This window comes from Chrysemys picta, chromosome 2, assembly GCF_011386835.1.
Source record: "Chrysemys picta bellii isolate R12L10 chromosome 2, ASM1138683v2, whole genome shotgun sequence".
In the NCBI taxonomy this organism is placed as follows: Eukaryota; Metazoa; Chordata; order Testudines; family Emydidae; genus Chrysemys; species Chrysemys picta.
In genome coordinates this window covers 133168154-133186495 of record NC_088792.1, presented here as the reverse complement: position 1 = coordinate 133186495, position 18342 = coordinate 133168154, and the positions used below count along the sequence as shown (strand labels likewise).

The following is an 18342-nucleotide window of genomic DNA, read 5'->3' as shown; positions in this document are numbered from 1 at the left end:
AATACCTTCTTGCAATGATATTTGTAGATTAAGTATGCGCTCTTTAAAAAGTATTTTCTTTTATCAGTTTTAAATGTGCTGCCTCAATCTCTAATATGGAAAGCCCTCCATGCTTCTGATCCTTTCCCATCTCTGTACCCTTTCGATTTCATCTGTCTCTCTCGCTGTGGAGTGGCCAGGATTGAATGCGGTATTCTAAACAAGGGTTATAATTAACATTTTCAGTATTGTTTCTATTCCCTTCTTTATTCATCCTAACATTTTTGTTTGGTTTTCTAACCACCAGTGCACAATATATCAGTAGCTCAAATTATTCCTTCTGGTGTTCAGGGCTTTGCATTAGTCTGTACTGAATTTCATCTGTCGCTGTGCTTCTTCATCATCTAGCTCTGTGAGGGCAGTGGAGAATTTCTCACAATTTTTTTCTATATCTTGACTTCCTAAAGTAATTGTGTTAGCTGCCGAATTTTACCATCTCACTGTTTATCCCCTTTTCCACAACACTGATAAAGATATGAAACAACACTGGTCCTAGTATGGAAAGTTGAAGTTCTCCCATGTTGGAAGTTAGCAATTTATTTCTTTATTTGTTTTCTGTTTCTTGCACTTTTTCGTCATGCTCCTATCTCCCAACTAATTAACTCTATAAGGATAATGAGCATCATCAATGTGTACAACAGGGTTCAAATACTGAATTATGCAGTCTCTCCCTTAAAATAATGTAATATTATGCGTTCTCTAGGGACTTTCATATTATTAATTTTTAACCCCAGCATATGGTCATTCTTTACAGTATATCTGTGAGACTTGAACTCACAGATTTAAAACCCCTGCAGAATGAAGACATAAGATTTTAGTATTCGTAATACCTTATTTCATCTAAGGGTATGTCTACACTACGAGAGTAGTTAGATTGTACTTAAATCGAATATGTGGAATCGATATTACAAAGTCGAACGTGTGTATCCACACTAAGGACAGTAATTCGACTTTGTGAGTCCACACTAATGGGGCAAGCGTCAACATTGGAAGCGGTGCACTGTGGGCAGCTATCCCACAGTTCCCGCAGTCCCCGCTGCCCATTGGAATTCTGGGTCGAGCCCCCAATGCCTGCTGGGGAAAAAATTGTGTAGAGGGTGGTTTTGGGTAACTGTCGTCATCCAACCGTCACTACCGCCTTCCCTCCCTGAAAGCGTCGGCAGGCAATCAGTTCGCGCACTTTTCTGGTGAGTGACAGCGCGGACGCCACAGCACTGCGAGCATGGAGCCCGCTGCGACCATCGCTGCAGTTATGGCCGTTGTCAACACCTCGCGCCTTATCATCCACCTTTTCCAGAGGCAGATGCTGAGAAATCGGGCGAGGAGGCTACGGCAGCGCGGTGAGGACATGAAGTCTGAGAGTGGCACAGACCTCTCACAAAGCACAGGACCCCGCGCCGTGAACATCATGGTGGCAATGGGTCATGTTGATGCTGTGGAACGGCGATTCTAGGCCCGGGAAACAAGCACGGACTGGTGGGACCGCATAGTACTGCAGGTCTGGGATGAATCACAGTGGCTGCAAAACTTTCGTAAGCGGAAGGGAACTTTCCTGGAACTTTGTGAGTTGCTGTCCCCTGCCCTGAAGCGCAAGGACACCCGGATGCGAGCAGCCCTGATTGTCCAGAAGCGAGTGGCCATAGCCCTCTGGAAGCTTGCAACGCCAGACATCTACCAGTCAGTCACGAATCACTTTGGCGTTGGCAAATCTACCGTGGGGGTTGCTGTGATTCAAGTAGCCAATGCAATCGTTGAGCTACTGCTCTCAAAGGTAGTGACCCTGGGAAACGTGCAGGTGATCATAGATGACTTCGCCGCGATGGGATTTCCAAACTGCGGTGGGGCTATAGATGGAACTCACATCCCTATCCTGGGACTGGACCACCAGGCCAGCCAGTACATTAACTGAAAGGGCTACTTTTCAATGGTGCTGCAAGCACTGGTGGACCATAGGAGACGTTTTACAAACATCAACCTAGGATGGCCGGGCAAGGTTCATGACGCTCGTGTTTTCAGGAACTCTGATCTGTTTAGATGGCTGCAGGAAGGTATTTACTTCCCAGACCAGAAAATAACTGTTGGGGATGTGGAGATGCCTATAGTGATCCTCGGGGACCCAGCCTACCCGCGAATGCCCTGGCTCATGAAGCCCTATACAGGCGCCCTGGACACTGAAAAGGAACTCTTCGACTACCATCTGAGCAAGTGCAGAATGGTGGTGGAGTGTGCTTTTGGCCGTCTCAAGGGGAGATGGAGAAGCTTACTGACTCGCTCTGATCTCAGCGAAACCAATATCCCCATTGTTATTGCAGCTTGCTGTGTGCTCCACAATCTCTGTGAGAGCAAGGGGGAGACCTTTATGGCGGGGTGGGAGGTTGAGGCGAATAGCCTGGCTGCTGATTACGCCCAGCCAGACAGCCATGCAATTAGAAGAGCCCAGCGGGATGCGCTGTGCATCCGGGAGGCTTTGAAAGCTAGGTTCCTCAGTGAGCAGGGTAACCTGTGACTATTAAGTTTGTTTAAAGAGAAGCTGAACCTGCCCCCGTTTCTTTACCCACTTACTGTTGACTATCCTCTCCAGCTACATACCCCGTTCACCGCGTCCCCCCGCTTCCAACACACATTTAAAAATAAAATAAATGAAACTTTGTTAATGAACACCATTTTCTTTATTACGGATGTCGCGGTAAAGTGTTGAAACTGGGACGCAGACTGTGGTGGGGAGTGGGCATAGTGATGGAAAGGACGCTTCTAAACTCGAGGAATGACAGGCTCCTGCTCCTAGAGTGGTCCGCAGTGGTGGACTGGCTGTTTCAACGGAGCCTGCCACCCCTCCTTTTCGGGACTCTGTGTGTGGGGGCTATGTGACTTTGTGGCGGGGGAGGACGGTTACAGATCCCCTGCTGCGTGGCTCTGTGATCCAGGATAAGGACCACTGCTTAAGATCTCTATCCGCCCTCCCCTGCCACAAAGTCACATGCCCCCCCCCACACAGAACATGAAAACCACCTCCCAGACTGACCAGGGTGCCTAGTGACTGCAATCTGTGTGTGACCTTCTGCTGAACCTGCCCCCGTGTCAGTACCCTGGTAAAGGTGACTGTCCTCTCCAATTTCCAACCTCCTTTCCCCCCTTAAAACACACTCTCCCCTAAAAGAACATGATGGAAACAGTAATTAACAGAAACGTATCTTTTATTAGCAACTACACAGTTAGGGGATGAAACTGGGACGGGGGCTTGGGTGAGGCGGGAAGGAAAGGACTTATCAAATTTTTGGGAATTAGAGCCTTCTGGTACTTGAGCAGTCTGCAGGGGTGCAGTGACAGTTTTCACGGCCCCTGCCGCCCCTCCTTCTTGGGACTTTGGGTGAGGGGGGTATGGGAGTTTGTGGCGGGGGAGGGCGGTTAGAGATAGACTGCAGCGGGGCTCTGTCCTCCTGCCTCCGGTCCTGCAGAACATCCACAAGGCGCCGGAGCGTGTCCGTTTGCTCCCTCATTAGTCCAAGCAGCGTTTGAGTTGCCTGCTGGTCTTCCTGCCGCCACCTCTCCTCCCGTTCGCTGTGTGCTCGCTGGTATTGCGACATGTTCTCCCTCCACTGGGTCTGCTGGGCCGCATCGGCTCAGGAGCAGCCCATAAGTTCTGAGAACATGTCGTCCCGTGTCCTTTTCTTTCTCCGCCTAATCTGCGCCAGCCTCTGCGAGGGGGATGCCAGGGTAGGTCGGGAGACATTCGCAGCTGTGGGATGGGAAAAAGGGAGTGAATTCCTCACAAAGATAATTTTTTGTGAACAATGAACATAGTCTTTCTCTGTGAACAAGACCATGCACAGCACCTATCACATGCGCTCTCAGGACAAGGTTGAATTTTCGGCCTTCGCATTCAGTGTCTGGGGTCTTGCAGTGGAGATCAGACAAGCGGGGCAGGACAGCGGAATTCGGGTAGCAGGCTGACATGGTAAGCCGTAGACTTTTGGCTGCTTAAAACTTAAATTATAGCAGTGCCCTCCTTTCACGTTCAAAGCAATGCTCCTATCGTTGGCCAGTTCCTGCTGCCGGCAATCCGGCAAGCATGAACTCTGCCCCTGTCCTACGCCCTCGCGGCTGTCCCCGGGAAAGATCCCTGTATGCTGCCCCTCTCCCGCCTCCACCGCGTGGCTGTAAACCGCCGGTGACAGTTCTGTAAAGGAACAGGCAAGCAGTCCCAATAGTAACATTCCCCTAATTCTAAGCAGGTCACCATGAGCGACATCACTCTGCTGAGAATTTCTGAGACCGAGAAAGAACGCATGCTGCGTGAAAGCCAGCAAAAACCAGGGCCGTATGCCACCATGCTCTGCAAGGCAATGATCCCAGAGTACTTGATGATAGCCTGGCGAGGAAAAGTTTCCTACCATGGAGGACACAATAAGGCCGCTCTCCCCAGGAACCTCATGCAAAGGCTTTCCAATTACCTCCAGGAGAGCTTCGTGGAGATGTCCCATGAGGATTTCAGCTCTATCCCCGGACATATAGACCTTCTTTGGCAGTAGTTGCACTGCCAACGACTAAAACGTTAAGCACCTAGGGCAAACAAATCATGAAAAACCCATTGTTAATATTCCTGTTCTGTTCAAAATAAATGTTTACATGTTTAAAACACTTACCGACTGATCCTTCCCCTGATTCAGGGTCTGGGTTAACGCCTGGGGACGGTTGGTAGGGGATCTCTGTGAGGGTGATGAAGAGATCCTGGCTGTCTGGGAAATCAGCGTTGTATGCGCTGTCGACTGCGTCGTCCTCCTCCTCACCTTCCTCATCTTCCCCGTCCGCTAACATCTCCGAGGAAGCGGCCATCGACAATATCCCATCCTCAGAGTCCACGGTCAGTGGTGGGGTAGTGGTGGCGGCCGCACCTAGAATGGAATTCAGTGCCTCGTAGAAACGGCATGTCTGGGGCTGGGATCCGGAGCGTCCGTTTGACTCTTTGGTCTTCTGGTACGCTTGTCTCAGCTCCTTGATTTTCACGCGGCACTGCGTTGCATCCCGGCTGTACCCTCTCTCTGTCATGGCTTTTGAGATCTTCTCGTAGATCTTTGCATTCCGTCTTTTCGATCGCGGCTCCAAAAGCATGGACTCATCGCCCCACACAGCGATCAGATCCAAGACTTCCCAATCAGTCCATGCTGGGGCCCTCTTTCTATTCTGAGATTGCATGGTCACCTCTGCTGGAGAACTCTGCATCGTTGCCAGTGCTGCTGAGCTCGCCACGATGTCCAAACAGGAAATGAGATTCAAACTGCCCAGACAGGAAAAGGAATTCAAATTTTCCCAGGGCTTTTCCTGGGTGGCTGGTCAGAGCATCCGAGCTCGGACTACTGTCCAGAGCGTCAACAGAGTGGTGCACTCTGGGATAGCTCCCGGAGCTATTAGCATCAATTTCCATCCACACCTACCCTAATTCGACATGGCTATGTCGAATTTAGCGCTACTCCCCTCGTTGGTGAGAAGTACAGAAATCGAATTTAAGAGACCTCTCTGTCGAACTAAATAGCTTCGTTGTGTGGACGGGTGCAGGGTTAATTCAATTTAACGCTGCTAAATTCGACATAACCTCCTAGTGTAGACCAGGCCTAATTTAGTGGTCTTTTCAAGTATTCTATCTTCTCTATGATTTTCTTGTAATGTTAGTAAACACCTTGTTTAAGCTTCTGTACTATGAAGTAATAGAACTCTCTATCTTACTTGGATACTTTCAGTGCAAATGAACCCAGTAAAATTTGTGAGGTTTAAAATTTTTGACATTATTGCACATATAAAATTGGAATAAGTGCTTTGTACATTCCAATCTTAAATGTGGGCTTTTTCTCCACCTGTTATAATAAAACTAGAATTCCTTATGAAAGTATTTTCATGAACTTTAAACAATCCTGGCAAATTTAGCCTTGTATTCCTTAAATAAGAACTACTTTACCTTTTATTTAAACTTAAATAAATGTGTCTACCAAATATAAAATAGTAAAAGCATGTATAAGAATTCTATTTTAGTAACAGTAATTTTTTTCACTTTTTTGTTTATTAAAGCCTAGAAAAAGTAATGTTGCATCTTCAAAACAACATCTGTCAAACCGATTTTCATCAGATTAAATATATCCTCAAAGCAACCATCACAGGTTATAAAATACTAGAAATGTAGGTTATACTTAGCATAAAACACCAATAGAATTTAAAGCACTTGAAAGTGTGTTACAAATGTAGCAATGATAGCCTGCTCCTTTCTTGGGGTCTGCTGACATGCTCACCTCCCCCAACCCCTATTTTTCGCAGGTGTTTCTGAGCAACAGTAGTGTATGTTGGACTACTGCAAACACAGTAAATGTCTCAGTGCAGTGGTTCTAAAACTGTAGGCTTTGGGGCTTGTCTAATGGTTCACAGAATTAAAAGTTCTGAGAACCAAGCAGTAGGGGGTCGGGATGGGAGGTGCATCTGTAAGAAGATCTCTCATAAAGTGGTCCTGTGAATTAGAGTGAGAGAACTACTGATTCAGTGTACCATGTCCTTTTGTTATCCTTTTAAATCAGCATTGGCACATGTCATAATTATTCAGATCTTCAAAGACAAAAGCTGAGGATCTTGATTTTCAAAGATCTTTAGGGGACAAAGAGGTCTAGCAGAAATGGACAGGAGAGCCAGTGGATTTAATGTAGCACACAAACATATACTGTAACCCAATAGTTTATAGCTATGACTAGGTTTCCTTTTTTTCTGCTAAAGAAGAAATAGGATATGACTGTGCACTTACTGACAGGTTACTGTCCCTTTCACTGGGGGGTTGGACTGGCATCAGGTTGGCCCCACAGGCAGGGAAACAAAGTGGTATAAAGCCACCTTTGACTCTTTAACATAGCATGGGTGGATTAGACTAGAGCATTTGGGCCACTTTAGACAAGAAGAGAGAAGTCAAGAGGCTGCTGTCAGAGGAAAATGACACTGGTATGTAAGTTAAAATCAGTTCAGTATGGATCTTTACTGTGGGAAAAAATTTAAAATGATTGCTTGTTACCATTTGGGTTGTTTTTCTTTTGCTGCAGTGGTTCTATAGGATTTGTTAATGTAGCTGTCTATACTACAGTTAGCATTAAGGATTTCTGTGATTTAGCTGAAGTTTATGGTAGGCAATTACGCCCTAGTACTGGGCAGTGCTGGTAGAAGCCAGGGCTGGAATTTAAGAAGGGTGAATTAAATCTGAGGAATATCGGGAAACGAGTATTCCTAATTTTTGTCTCAACTGTCTCATTAGTTAGTTCTGCTATACCATCTGAAATGCTATCCTCAAACAGCTCTTGAACTAAATTGATTAGGAAGGCGATTTTAAAGACTTACAGAATCTTCAGTGTAATTTCTTTGGCAAGAGCAAGACAGAGTACGACCAAATAAAAAAAAAGCACAAACCTAGCATGAGTTCTCAGTTTGTTACCTTCATTGGGAGTTCAAGGGGCTGGGTACCTTGTAGGAACAAGTTCTTTGAATAATATGACACAGAAGACCAGAATTCCCAAAAGGCATTGGAGAGCTTGCAATTGGAAGAGGTGTTTTAAAACAGTTGTGATGTCAAAAATTCCCTTTTTTTAAACTCACATATTGCTCCTAGCCACACCCGCCCTCTTTTTTTTTAAAGCAGCAGGAAGCGTGGTTCACATGATGGTGTGTGGTGGCAGGTTGACAAAGCATAGCAGGTCCAGTACACACAAGCTTTTTGCAGGACATACAAACCTGCTTTTGAATTTCATGCATCATCAGAGCACAGTGAATACTGAAAGGTCATGGTGAGAATATAAGAAAAAAATCCATCAGATTCAGATTTGCCATTATGTAGCCTCTTTAAAAATGTCATGGCAGAAAATAATTGTGCTGCTGTACCTGTGTTCTTTTTCCCCTGAGGGTACGTAAAGTTGAACAAATCAATTAAATAACTATAATCTTTCTTATTTTCCAGCCCACCTAAACCAACGGTGTTCATCTCCGGTGTCATTGCAAGAGTGAGTTTACATGTTAATTTCTTTTCAGTCCTTTGATTAAGAGCCTTTTCATTTCATCACTGATTAGAGAAAGATTTTTAATTGTGATCTTTTCCCTTTCCTCTCATATTTGACTTGATTGGGGTTTATATTTATACTTTATTTAAGCCTGCTTAAGTATTTTTTATTTGATTAGGTTATGGATGAATAGATATATTGAAATTGTTTCTACTGTTTTAGTTTGTGAGTTTAAAAATGTGAAGCTATTGGACTTTGTCCTGTATCGTTGATGCTACTGCATCACTTTTTTCAAAACTTGTTACATACGGACCATCTCCAGTAGCTTGATCCATGTGGATAGACACCTGCTGAAGTCAAATGGGCACCACACAAGCATAAGGGTCCATCCACACAGATCCAACTGCACGATCTAACTCCGTGCATGTGATGTATAGAAGCACTTGCATCCTTATTGCATCTCAGACATAAACTTCTCGTTAAAATTATATTGTGGGGAGATGCATAGATGTAATCAAGTAATGAGAATCCTGAAAAACTGAGCTTAACGAGTGCAATTGCCTACATTAATATTATTAGCTCCATCACTGTGCACATACATAGGACTACATGTGCAACCCTTACTTACAAATGTGAGCACCTTTCATGTAAATAGTCCATTAAAGTCAATGGGATTACTTGTGAGCATACTGATGTAAATGTTTCACAGTCTAGTTTCTTCTGGATTAACTTTTTTCTAACAACTGTCAGTGCTCAAAAATGATAAATATGTGTTTTAGTTGCTTCCTATAATTATAATAGAGCTAAGGCATGAATATCAACATGATGTGATTAACATTAATTTGCCAAGAATTTAATAATAATTTATGCCCAAACTCACTGTAATTGTCAGTGTATGGAATGTAACATAATCTCCCTATATACTCAGAATGAATTACCCAAGCTTGTATCAACCATATTACCACCAATTGGTGAGGTGAAACTAAGCTAAGCGTGGGTTAAATGAGTGTAAATAAATTTGTTACAGTAATGTTTTGTTTAACCCAGACCCCACGCCCTTACTAGACTGCAGTGCTCAGTTGGTCAGTTTCATTTATTTTCTGGGTCTGGAGCCAGAGGACCATTTAATCAGTGGTCAAGCTGCTGTGAATAGTCTTGTCAGAATCAGTTAGGAAGAATTTGCACTCTTGTATGTGCCTGGCCACCGCAATGTCCTCTGCAAGACTTAAGTCCTGCAATGGAACTGTAGTGGGTGCCAGTGGAGAGGCCAAGCACATGCTCCGTGTGAACTGTGAAAGGTTTCCATGCCAACCCAGCCTGATGGTGGTAATTGGGATAGATCCATACTGGGGAAGTGGTATAGCCACAAGATCTGAAGTGCCAAGAATGGGCTGCTGCCATTTGCTGAAGCCCTTGAGCTAGAGTAGAAGAGAAGTGCTGGCCTCAGAATGAGACTGGGTGTGTATTTCAGTGATATAGTTGTGCTGGCCTTCCCCTGCATAAAGCTCAACATTACTGTGCCTTTTAGGATTTCATCCTGAGATGTTTTGGGGGGTTGTTTGTTTGTTTACAGCCAAAAACATTTGCATTACAATTTAGAAGCTTTAGTCTCACTTTGTCATCTCTAAAATTGTGACATTTTGCCTTGGTGACATACAAACATCCTTTTTTTGTTGCTGAGCATAACAAAAAAAAGGGGACCTGGACTTTGTAAGTCTACAAGGTCCAGGCCTAGTGAAAATAGAAGGGAAGTCCTTTCCTTAGTTACCTTGCGACTTTTCCTTCCTCTAGCTTGTATCTTGCTCTTTAGGAAACACTTGACTCCTTGGTAGGTTACTATGGTGACCTGCAGCATGCTTGCAGCCAGTGATTTGCACTCTATAGCTCAGGCAGGCAGTACTGCACCTCCAGGCTCTACTGTGGCTGCCTTGATCCTCAGACTTTGTCAGTTCGCCACCACCAAAAAAAGCCCAGTGTTTGAACTGGGAGCCACTTTGGCAACCGCATCCTTCAGCCGGATACAAAGTAGTTCTCTGCATGGCAGAGAAACATTTCTGGAGGACAGTGATGGACCCACTTTGGCGACCGCTTGTCCTCTAAAACACTCATCAGTCACATTTAGTGTGTTAACAAGACCTGCATTCAGGCCGCCATCTCAAGTATATGTGAAAGGGAAGTAGGAGAGGATACAAAAAAAAAAAAAAATCAATGACAGCAGAGGGGGAAAAAAAGGGGAAAATATCAGTTCAGAGAAGAAAATATCTTCAAAAAAGAGAAAAATTTAGTGCAGAGAGGGATTAAATGAAGCAATTTAATGGTGAAAATTATAGTTAGACTAATGTTTGCAGTGTTGTTGTAGCTGTGTTTATCCCAGGATATTAGAGAGACAAGGTGGGTGAGATAATATTTTTCATTGGACCAACTTCTGTTGGTGAAAAAGACAAGATTTCGAACTACACAGAGCTCTTCAGGTCTAGGAAAGGTACTCAGAGTGTCACAACTAAATACAAGTTGGAACAGTTGTTTAGCATAAGTAGTTAACACATGTTCTAAGAGACCATTCAAGGTGAAGTGGCCTGAGAGCATCTCCCTAGTCTTTGGCCAGAAAAGGGGGTTAGTGAGTTACAGATTGTTGTAATAAGCCATAAAATCCAGTGTCTTTATTAAGACCATGAGTTTTAGTGTCTAGCAGAGTTATGAATTTAAATTCCCAGACCCATCTTGTGCTGGTGTTGTGCAGGTTTCCTTTGAGGATGAGATCTGAGAGGTCAGATATCATGTGATTGTTTTGTGAAAAGTGTTCACCCACAAGTGATACAATGTTTTTGTCTTTTATCATTTTTCTGTGAGAGTTCATGCAAGAGCGCAGTGATTGTCTGGTTTCACCCACATAGAATCATCTGACTGGACACCCCACAGTAGACAAAAACAACACACTCGATCATTACATTGATAGCTTCAGGAAAAAAATTGACTGAAATCCTTAAACATCACATCCACCACAGTCTCTCCACTGCTGAGAGGACAGCAACACTGTCCCTGAAATCCAGCCATCAGATAGTGATCAAACCAGCAGACAAAAGGTGCACCATTCTAGTCTTCAGCTGTGATGACTACATCAGCGAGCCCAACCGCCAACTCTCTGACATCACCTACTATAAAGAACCCAGAGACCCACACACACACCACAGTTCACCCAGGAATTTAAGGATATCATCACATGCTTCCCCAAGCATCTCCAAGAAAAACTCTACAACCTCATCCCCCATGAGCTGCCCCCAGAGTCCTTGTACATGCTTCCCAAGATACATAAACAGGGGAACCCAGGCAGACCCATCATATCTGGGCATGGCACTTTTATTGAAGGAATATCAGGACTCATAGAAACCATCCTCAAATAATCACCGCACAAAGGGACAGCTTCCTCCATGACACAACCGACTTCCTCCCCAAACTCTGCAACATTACAACCTTCCTTGACAACTGTCCTTGACACCTATACACCAACATCCCTCACAATGATGGCATCACTGCCTGCCTTAAATATCTACAAGACAAAGGACAACACTCAGATATCCATCCAAAACACATTACCAAACTCATCCATTTCATTGTCACCCATAACAATTTTACGGGCAACAGCAAACACTTTGTCCAAGTCATGGGAACAGCTGTGGGTACTAGAATGGCTCCCCAATATGCCAACTTGTTCATGGGCCCCCATGAGGAAGAATTTCTGGACAAATGCACCACAAAACCAATGATATACCTGAGATACATTGATGATATTTTCATCCTCTGGACAGACGACCTAATCTCCCTCATAGATCTTCACCACAACTTCAACAACCACCACCTGTCCATTAAACTCTCTCTAGAACACTCCCACACCAGCCTCAACTTCCAAGACACGAGGATCAGCTTCAACAATGGAACCCTTCAGACAACTATGTACAAGAAACCCACGGATCACCACACCCACCTTCAGAGATCCTCCCCAAACACACCAAGCAATCTGTTATCTACAGCCAGGCCCTCGGATACCGCAGAATATGCTCAGAGGAGAAAGTGCAAGATACACACCTTAACACTCTAAAAACTGCCTTTGTCAAACAAGGACACTCCACCAGAGAAGTAGATTGCATCATGGAACAGGCCATCCAAATTCCCCGAGAGAACCCACTTCAATACAGGGGGGAAAAACCCTCCGACCTCACACCGGTAGTTGTCACCTGCTACCCAACACTGTAACCCATACAAGGCATCTTTAAACAATTACAGCCCATACTTAATGGGGACCTGAAAGAAATCTTTCCCAGCCCCCCTCTTCTGGCCTTCAAACAACCCCCTGATCTCAGTAAGCTCATCAGAAGCAAGCGCCCCACAGACCAGGACACACCAACTCAAAAGAGCACTGGACCCTGTCAGATCAACAGATGCAAAACCTGCCTACCTATTTCCACTGCTACAATGACCAGTACCTCCCACAACAGACCTTTTAAGATCCATTATGCCTATCGCACCTTGTGGTGTACCTCATCCAGTGCACTAAATATCTAAACAACAACTGTATGGGTGAAACCAGACAATTATTATGCTTTCAAATGAAGTCACATAGAAAAGAGATAAAAGACAAATACCATATCACTGATGGGCCAACACTTTCACTAAACGTCATTTCATATCTGACCTCTCAGTCTTTGTCCTAAGGGAAATCTGCACAACACTTTCGAAAGACAAACAAATTCATAACTTTGCTAGACACTAAATATCACAGTCTAACTAAAAACACTGGATTCATAGCTTATTACAACAGTATGTAACTCATTATGTTCCCCGTTTTTGTCCTATGACTGAAGAGGTGTTAATAGGCACTTCACCTTTAATGGTCTCATAGACTAGACTAGGTGGGTAAGGTAATATCTTTTATTGGACCAATTTCTGTTGGTGAAAGAGACTAGCTTTCAAGCCACACAGAGCTCTCCTTCTTAGAATGTGTTTACTTATGTTAATCTGTTTCACCATGTATTTAGTTGTGACACTGAGTACCTCTCTCAGACCTGAAGAGAAGCTCTCCGTAGCTCAAAAGTTTGTCTTTCAGCAATAGAAATGGCCCAATAAAATATATCGCCTCTCCCACCTTATCTCTCTAATGAACAATATGGCCCTGAAAGAGCAAAGGCAAACTTGACAAGATAGAGAGGGCACATTAGGGTAAAATGGAGGGAAAATAAAGTGGACATAGGATTTCTGTTTTGTATAAAATCACTTTGTACAACATTGTCATCTGCCAATTAAAGTTAAAGTGTTTCTGGCCTAAACATAAGAAAATTAGATTCTTCCCCAACGTTTAGACAGGGATATGGTGATGTTCCCTCTCTAGTCCCTGCCCCTTTGGATGCTAATGATTGTCCTCCATTGCTTTTCAAAGGGTTGACAGGGATGACTTCACAAACAGAAATAAGCAGCTGCCTGATTCCTTGCTGATTGTACAGCAAATACGTACTACTGCAATTGGGCTGGTTTTGCAGAGTAGGTGTTAGGTGATGATGGCACAGGTGGGACCAATGCTTCTTTAAAAGGGACATTTTAAACTTGAAATCTAAGCTATGTTTATACTATAGAGTTAAAAGCAGTTTGAGTATGTAGCTCCCCTGGCAGAATTCTGTTTATTTGTATGGTGTAACAAACTACTTTCTCCTGTTTTTAAAATGCTTTCCCCTCCCTTGCTGCTGTTTAAAAAAAATTGTCACAAATAAGGAAACTGAGCATAATAATCAGAGTAACTGAGGCCATGTCTAAACATACAGCTGCGCTACTGCAGCGCGTCTGGTGAAGACGCTCTATGCCGATGTGAGAGAGCTCTGCCATCGACATAAAACCATCTCAACGCGTGGCAGTAGCTATGTCAGCGGAAGAAGCTCTCCCGCCAACAGCGCTGTGCACATGAGCACTTATGTCAGTATAACTTATGTCGCTCAAGGGGCGGTTTATTCACACCACTGAGCAACATACGTTTTCCCAACATAGATTGTAGTGTAGACATAGCCTGACTTTACACAAAGCGCTGACACTGCAGAAATCAAAAACAGAAGAATCTTCTCTCTCCAATCTGTAAGATACAGTCATTTTAGGTGCTACTTGGAACAACAGTAGGTGAAAATTTTCAGACAGAAGTGTGACTTTTTTTTTTTTTTAAAGTTTACAAAATCCCTGTTAAAAATGCCAAGATAGAATGCATGCAGTGTGTCTGCAAAGGAAGAAAGGAAATAGAGGGACCCACAGTGTTTTTCACATGTTCTTTATGCTTTAAATAAAAACAAAATACTATCAGTTTGAACTGGTTGGCATGTTTTTTAAATGTTTGTATTTTTCCTGGTGTGTTCTTTAACAGGGTGATAAAGACTTCCCTCCAGCTGCAGCTCAGGTGGCTCACCAAAAACCTCATCCCTCTATGGAAAAGCTTCCTCATCCACAACATGTCAATCAGCACATCAACCAGCCTCGCAAGTGAGCCCTCTGTCAAAAAGCCAGTCAGACTGCATCAGTGAATACATTGTAGAAAGAAGAGATTCGAGTTTTTAGGATTCACGCTACCAAATCAATAAAACTGGCCTTTAAAAATGATATATGTTGCTTTTGCCTTAATTCTCCATGGTTTAATAAAAATGGAGATTTCATTAGGTTCTGTTACTCCAGATGGAAAACATGCCGCTTTGCCACTGTGTGTTTGCTATCGAGAGTATTACTCAGTTTATCCAGTTCAGTTTTGCTTAGCAATGTAATAAATCTGTTATTGCCGAGACCAAACGTGAATATAAATAATTAATCTGATGAAGGGATTTAGATGCGGGATTGCCATAGCCAATAGCAGAGGTAACTTTAATGTTAAACCTATTGGGGATCATATAAGATTTTGTGTTTGGTTTATTTGACGTGGGGAGGATGTTTTTTGTATTTGTTTGGGAGGTTTGTAATATGTGGGAGTCTGATTTTTATAGAATCTTGTAGTCTGGACTATATTTGTAATCTATCTAGAATATAAGAAAGAATGTTGCTAAAGTTTTTATGCTTTAGATTCTCTCCTTTGAATTTAGCTGTGGCAGAGAAGAAATGATCAGAAACCATGATCAAATGGGGGTGTGGGGAGGAATCTAGTTGATCCTTTGTGACACCATGTTCCATTTACAGCACCTCTTCCATGTAGACTTTGTACATTTGGAGCGCTGTTGCTTTAAGTGGGAGGAAGATGTCAAAATAGGGGGAAGCCTATTCTATGCAGTGTCATTCCTCAACTCACCTGTTGGGTCTCGTGATGGGTATTTGTGAGACTTCAGGACCCTGTGAAGCCTTTCTAAATAAAGTGAGCAATAAGGCATAGTGGTGTGTAGTAAATCATTGAGGTGCAAGCAGTCCAATGCCGTGAAGAAGTGAGCTCCCTTACTTCCCACTGAGAGAGTTGAGGGAACTCAACATCTCACAGAATTGGCCCCAAAACAGACAGAAGGGTAAATCCATTTAACTTAAATACGGTGTATGGTTATTGTTCTAAAATATGGACTATCTGTAACTGTAAATGTGTATGACATCATGGTGCACGGTCTATTACATACCATGTCTGCTGTTTTTTCTAGACTTTTACCATAGGCAAGCAGATGATACAGATAAGATGTACCATTTTAACTAACGTAGTCAAGGTTAGGTCTGGCCATGTGTATAAATCTTTTTATGCTTGCACAGTTTAAAATCACTAGCTCTATCAAAATCAGTACCCCTGTCTATTGCCTCCCACATCTAATCTCTATACACCCATGACGTTTTTTTTAAATGTAGCCTATATTTTTTAATATGTAGTTGAATTTTTAAAGGAATATAAATACACTACAGGCTTTAGTACCTTGCATGATTATAGAACGTCACTTCAGGAAACATGGCCACTTGGACCAACATTGAAGTCACTCATCTGGCAAACCCTGGTAGTTCTGGGCTGCTCAGGGCTTGGTAGTGTATTTAGAGTTAAAAATCAAATAGCATGAAAAAGTAGTGAGAGGAGAGCTTTAAAAATACTATTTAAAACCATGCTAAATAAAGTCATGATTCTTCTGAGTGGCTGATTATTGTAAACTGAAATAGAAAAAACAGTGGCATTTTCTAAATGGGATAATTCAGTTCATTGTGAGTAAGATTTACCCCTGTGCAGACGCCCTGCACAAGGGCTGTGCATCACTTGGAGAGGATCCTCTACACATAGAAATGAACTTCACCCTGTATGCGTTCATGTACATCTGCAGACCAAAAAAAGTATAGTCTGGCTATGCGATCCTTCTGTAAATGAAATAAGATTGTGAATTTCTTGGGCTTCTGGGAAAATATTCAAATTTAATAAAAATTTATGCTGGGATATTTTCTTGTCAGCTGTCTTCGCCGTACTGTCAGCTTAAGAGACTTGTGAACTGTATTTGCCTTAAGGATGGAGCATCCTCTCAAATTAAAATCTGCATATTCAGCATTTAAAAAAAACACACAACATAGGCCTCTTCTCTAAGGACACAGTCTTGTAATCCCTTACTCTTGTTAGAGGACTTATTCCTTCACCCTCCCACTTCCCTGGTCCTTCTTGTGTAAACAGAGAGTAACAATACCCAAAATCCGAAGGTGCAAACAATTCGATGTTTATTGGGGTGAACTTCCAGCAAGCTTAAATCCGAGTTCCCTTTCCTTATTTTTGAATCCCAATTTACCTCCTGTTTGCCCCTAATTTATACAGTAATATTCTCAGCTATACCTTAACCAATCATTTTACTGAAATTTACCTAACCAATCCTAACATATTGTAGCATGATTAGCTAACCAATTATATCCCACCACCTTAATTAGTTTACACCCAGCAAAATTAATTATACAGCAGACAGAAACAATCACAGAACCAGACAGAGACCATGCAAATAAACAATAGCAAAGTGGGAAATATAATAAAACAATACAGAAGTGAGAATTTCACAATTACACCTATAAAGACATAAGAATTTCCCAGCTGTGTCTATTGATAAGCGAGTTCTTACCAGACAGAAAACTATCAAGCTAAATTTCCTTTTACATCTTCTGGGCTCTTCCCTTTCTCTGGAGGTGTTAGATCGGATCACCTCCCTAACAGCCCAGTACCACCTTATTTCAATGTGACTGGTTTGGGATGTGAGGATGGGACTGTATGCTTCCCAGCTTATGGCTGCTCCCACTGCTTAGCCAAAGGCCTTAGCTTAAGCACAGGGCCTCAGACTGTCCCAGTGAGAGAAGGCCCATACACAGATTCTTTCATTTATACCTCTATAACTAGCTAAATGATAAACATTTACCTACGTTCTTAAAGTATAGGCCTTTACAGACAGGCCTAAATATATACATCTCTACGCCGATATAACGTGACCCGATATAACACAAATTCAGATATAACACGGTAAAGCAGTGCTCTTAGGGGGTGGGGCTGCACACTCCAGCGGATCAAAGCAAGTTCGATACAACGCAGTTTCTCCTATAACGCGGTAAGATTTTTTGGCTCCCGAGGACAGCGTTATATCGGGGTAGAGGTGTATATCCGAACAACACTGTGGTTCTGTTAAAGCCAATGAAATTACTTACCTGAGTAAGTTGACTTCCATTTTGGGGCAGTGACTGTTTTTGTACAGTGCCTACCGCAATGGGGCCTCATTCTTCATTTGCCTTTAGGCACTATTATAAAACATGGCTAATACTAATAATACTTGCATGCTGGCAGGATTCAGCCCTAAAACATTGCTGATATGCTAATGGTCCAATCAACAGTTGGCACTGTCCTGCACCAATACATCTTCCTCAATTATTTGGTAGTATGTGGGTACTGGCTTTGGAATTCACTGGGTCTAGCAATAGGAGATGACACTACATGCGTCCAGTGATATATTACTTCTTATTACAGTGACCATCAAACTTAATGTTAAAAACTAGGCACATTAATGTTAAAAGCTAGGCACACTCCTAATGCTGGTTGTCAGTATATATAGACAACCTTTGCAGCATCCATTAGATATTCTAGACAGATGTAGGTGTGAACAGCAGAAAATTACTCAGATCGTTTTAGCGATTTTCAAGATGGTGAGAATTAATATAAGCTTAGAGGGACTCGCTCTGTATAGACATAGAAACTGTTGGATATCCATGTTTGCACACATAGCACCACCTTGTCCAAAATAAAAACATCTTAGCCAGGGGATGGATTGTGTGCTGCTGCAGGATCTATTTTAATTAATTAAATGCA

At 42.9% G+C, this 18342-nt stretch overlaps 2 protein-coding genes across 3 annotated transcripts in view; one reads left to right on the top strand and one right to left on the bottom strand.

Annotated features, from left to right (window-relative positions):
* Nucleotides 1–16452, top strand: part of DAP (death associated protein) — a 104295-nt gene extending 87843 nt beyond the window's left edge. The window contains exons 3-4 of the mRNA XM_005281011.3: nucleotides 8012–8054; nucleotides 14446–16452. Coding sequence (XP_005281068.1) covers nucleotides 8012–8054; nucleotides 14446–14565 — 163 coding nt within the window. The 3' untranslated portion in view covers nucleotides 14566–16452. The remainder of the gene's footprint in view (nucleotides 1–8011; nucleotides 8055–14445) is intronic.
* On the bottom strand, nucleotides 3216–5754 carry LOC135981493 (zinc finger and SCAN domain-containing protein 32-like). Of its 2 annotated transcripts, none has more exons than XR_010598531.1 (2): nucleotides 4491–4786; nucleotides 3216–3775 (listed from the first exon to the last, which is right to left on the bottom strand). XR_010598531.1 is itself a non-coding variant. In XM_065584223.1 (2 exons), exons 1-2 carry the CDS (start codon nucleotides 5257–5259, stop codon nucleotides 3660–3662), a joined length of 693 nt encoding a protein of 230 aa, XP_065440295.1. In that variant the 5' UTR covers nucleotides 5260–5754; the 3' UTR covers nucleotides 3216–3659. The 2 variants fall into 2 exon arrangements, 1 of the variants encoding a protein (XP_065440295.1); XM_065584223.1 differs by having other exon boundaries at nucleotides 4683–5754.
* Nucleotides 16453–18342: the final 1890 nt, after the last annotated feature.

Excerpts from the sequence above, each read along its gene's own strand:
- LOC135981493 (XM_065584223.1), bottom strand. The coding sequence starts at position 5,259 with ATGCAGAGTTCTCCAGCAGAGGTGACCATGCAATCTCAGAATAGAAAG. Across the intron at positions 3,776-4,682 it reads ATCAGGGGAAGGATCAGTCG|CTGCGAATGTCTCCCGACCT; the intron begins GTAAGTGTTTTA and ends CCCATCCCACAG.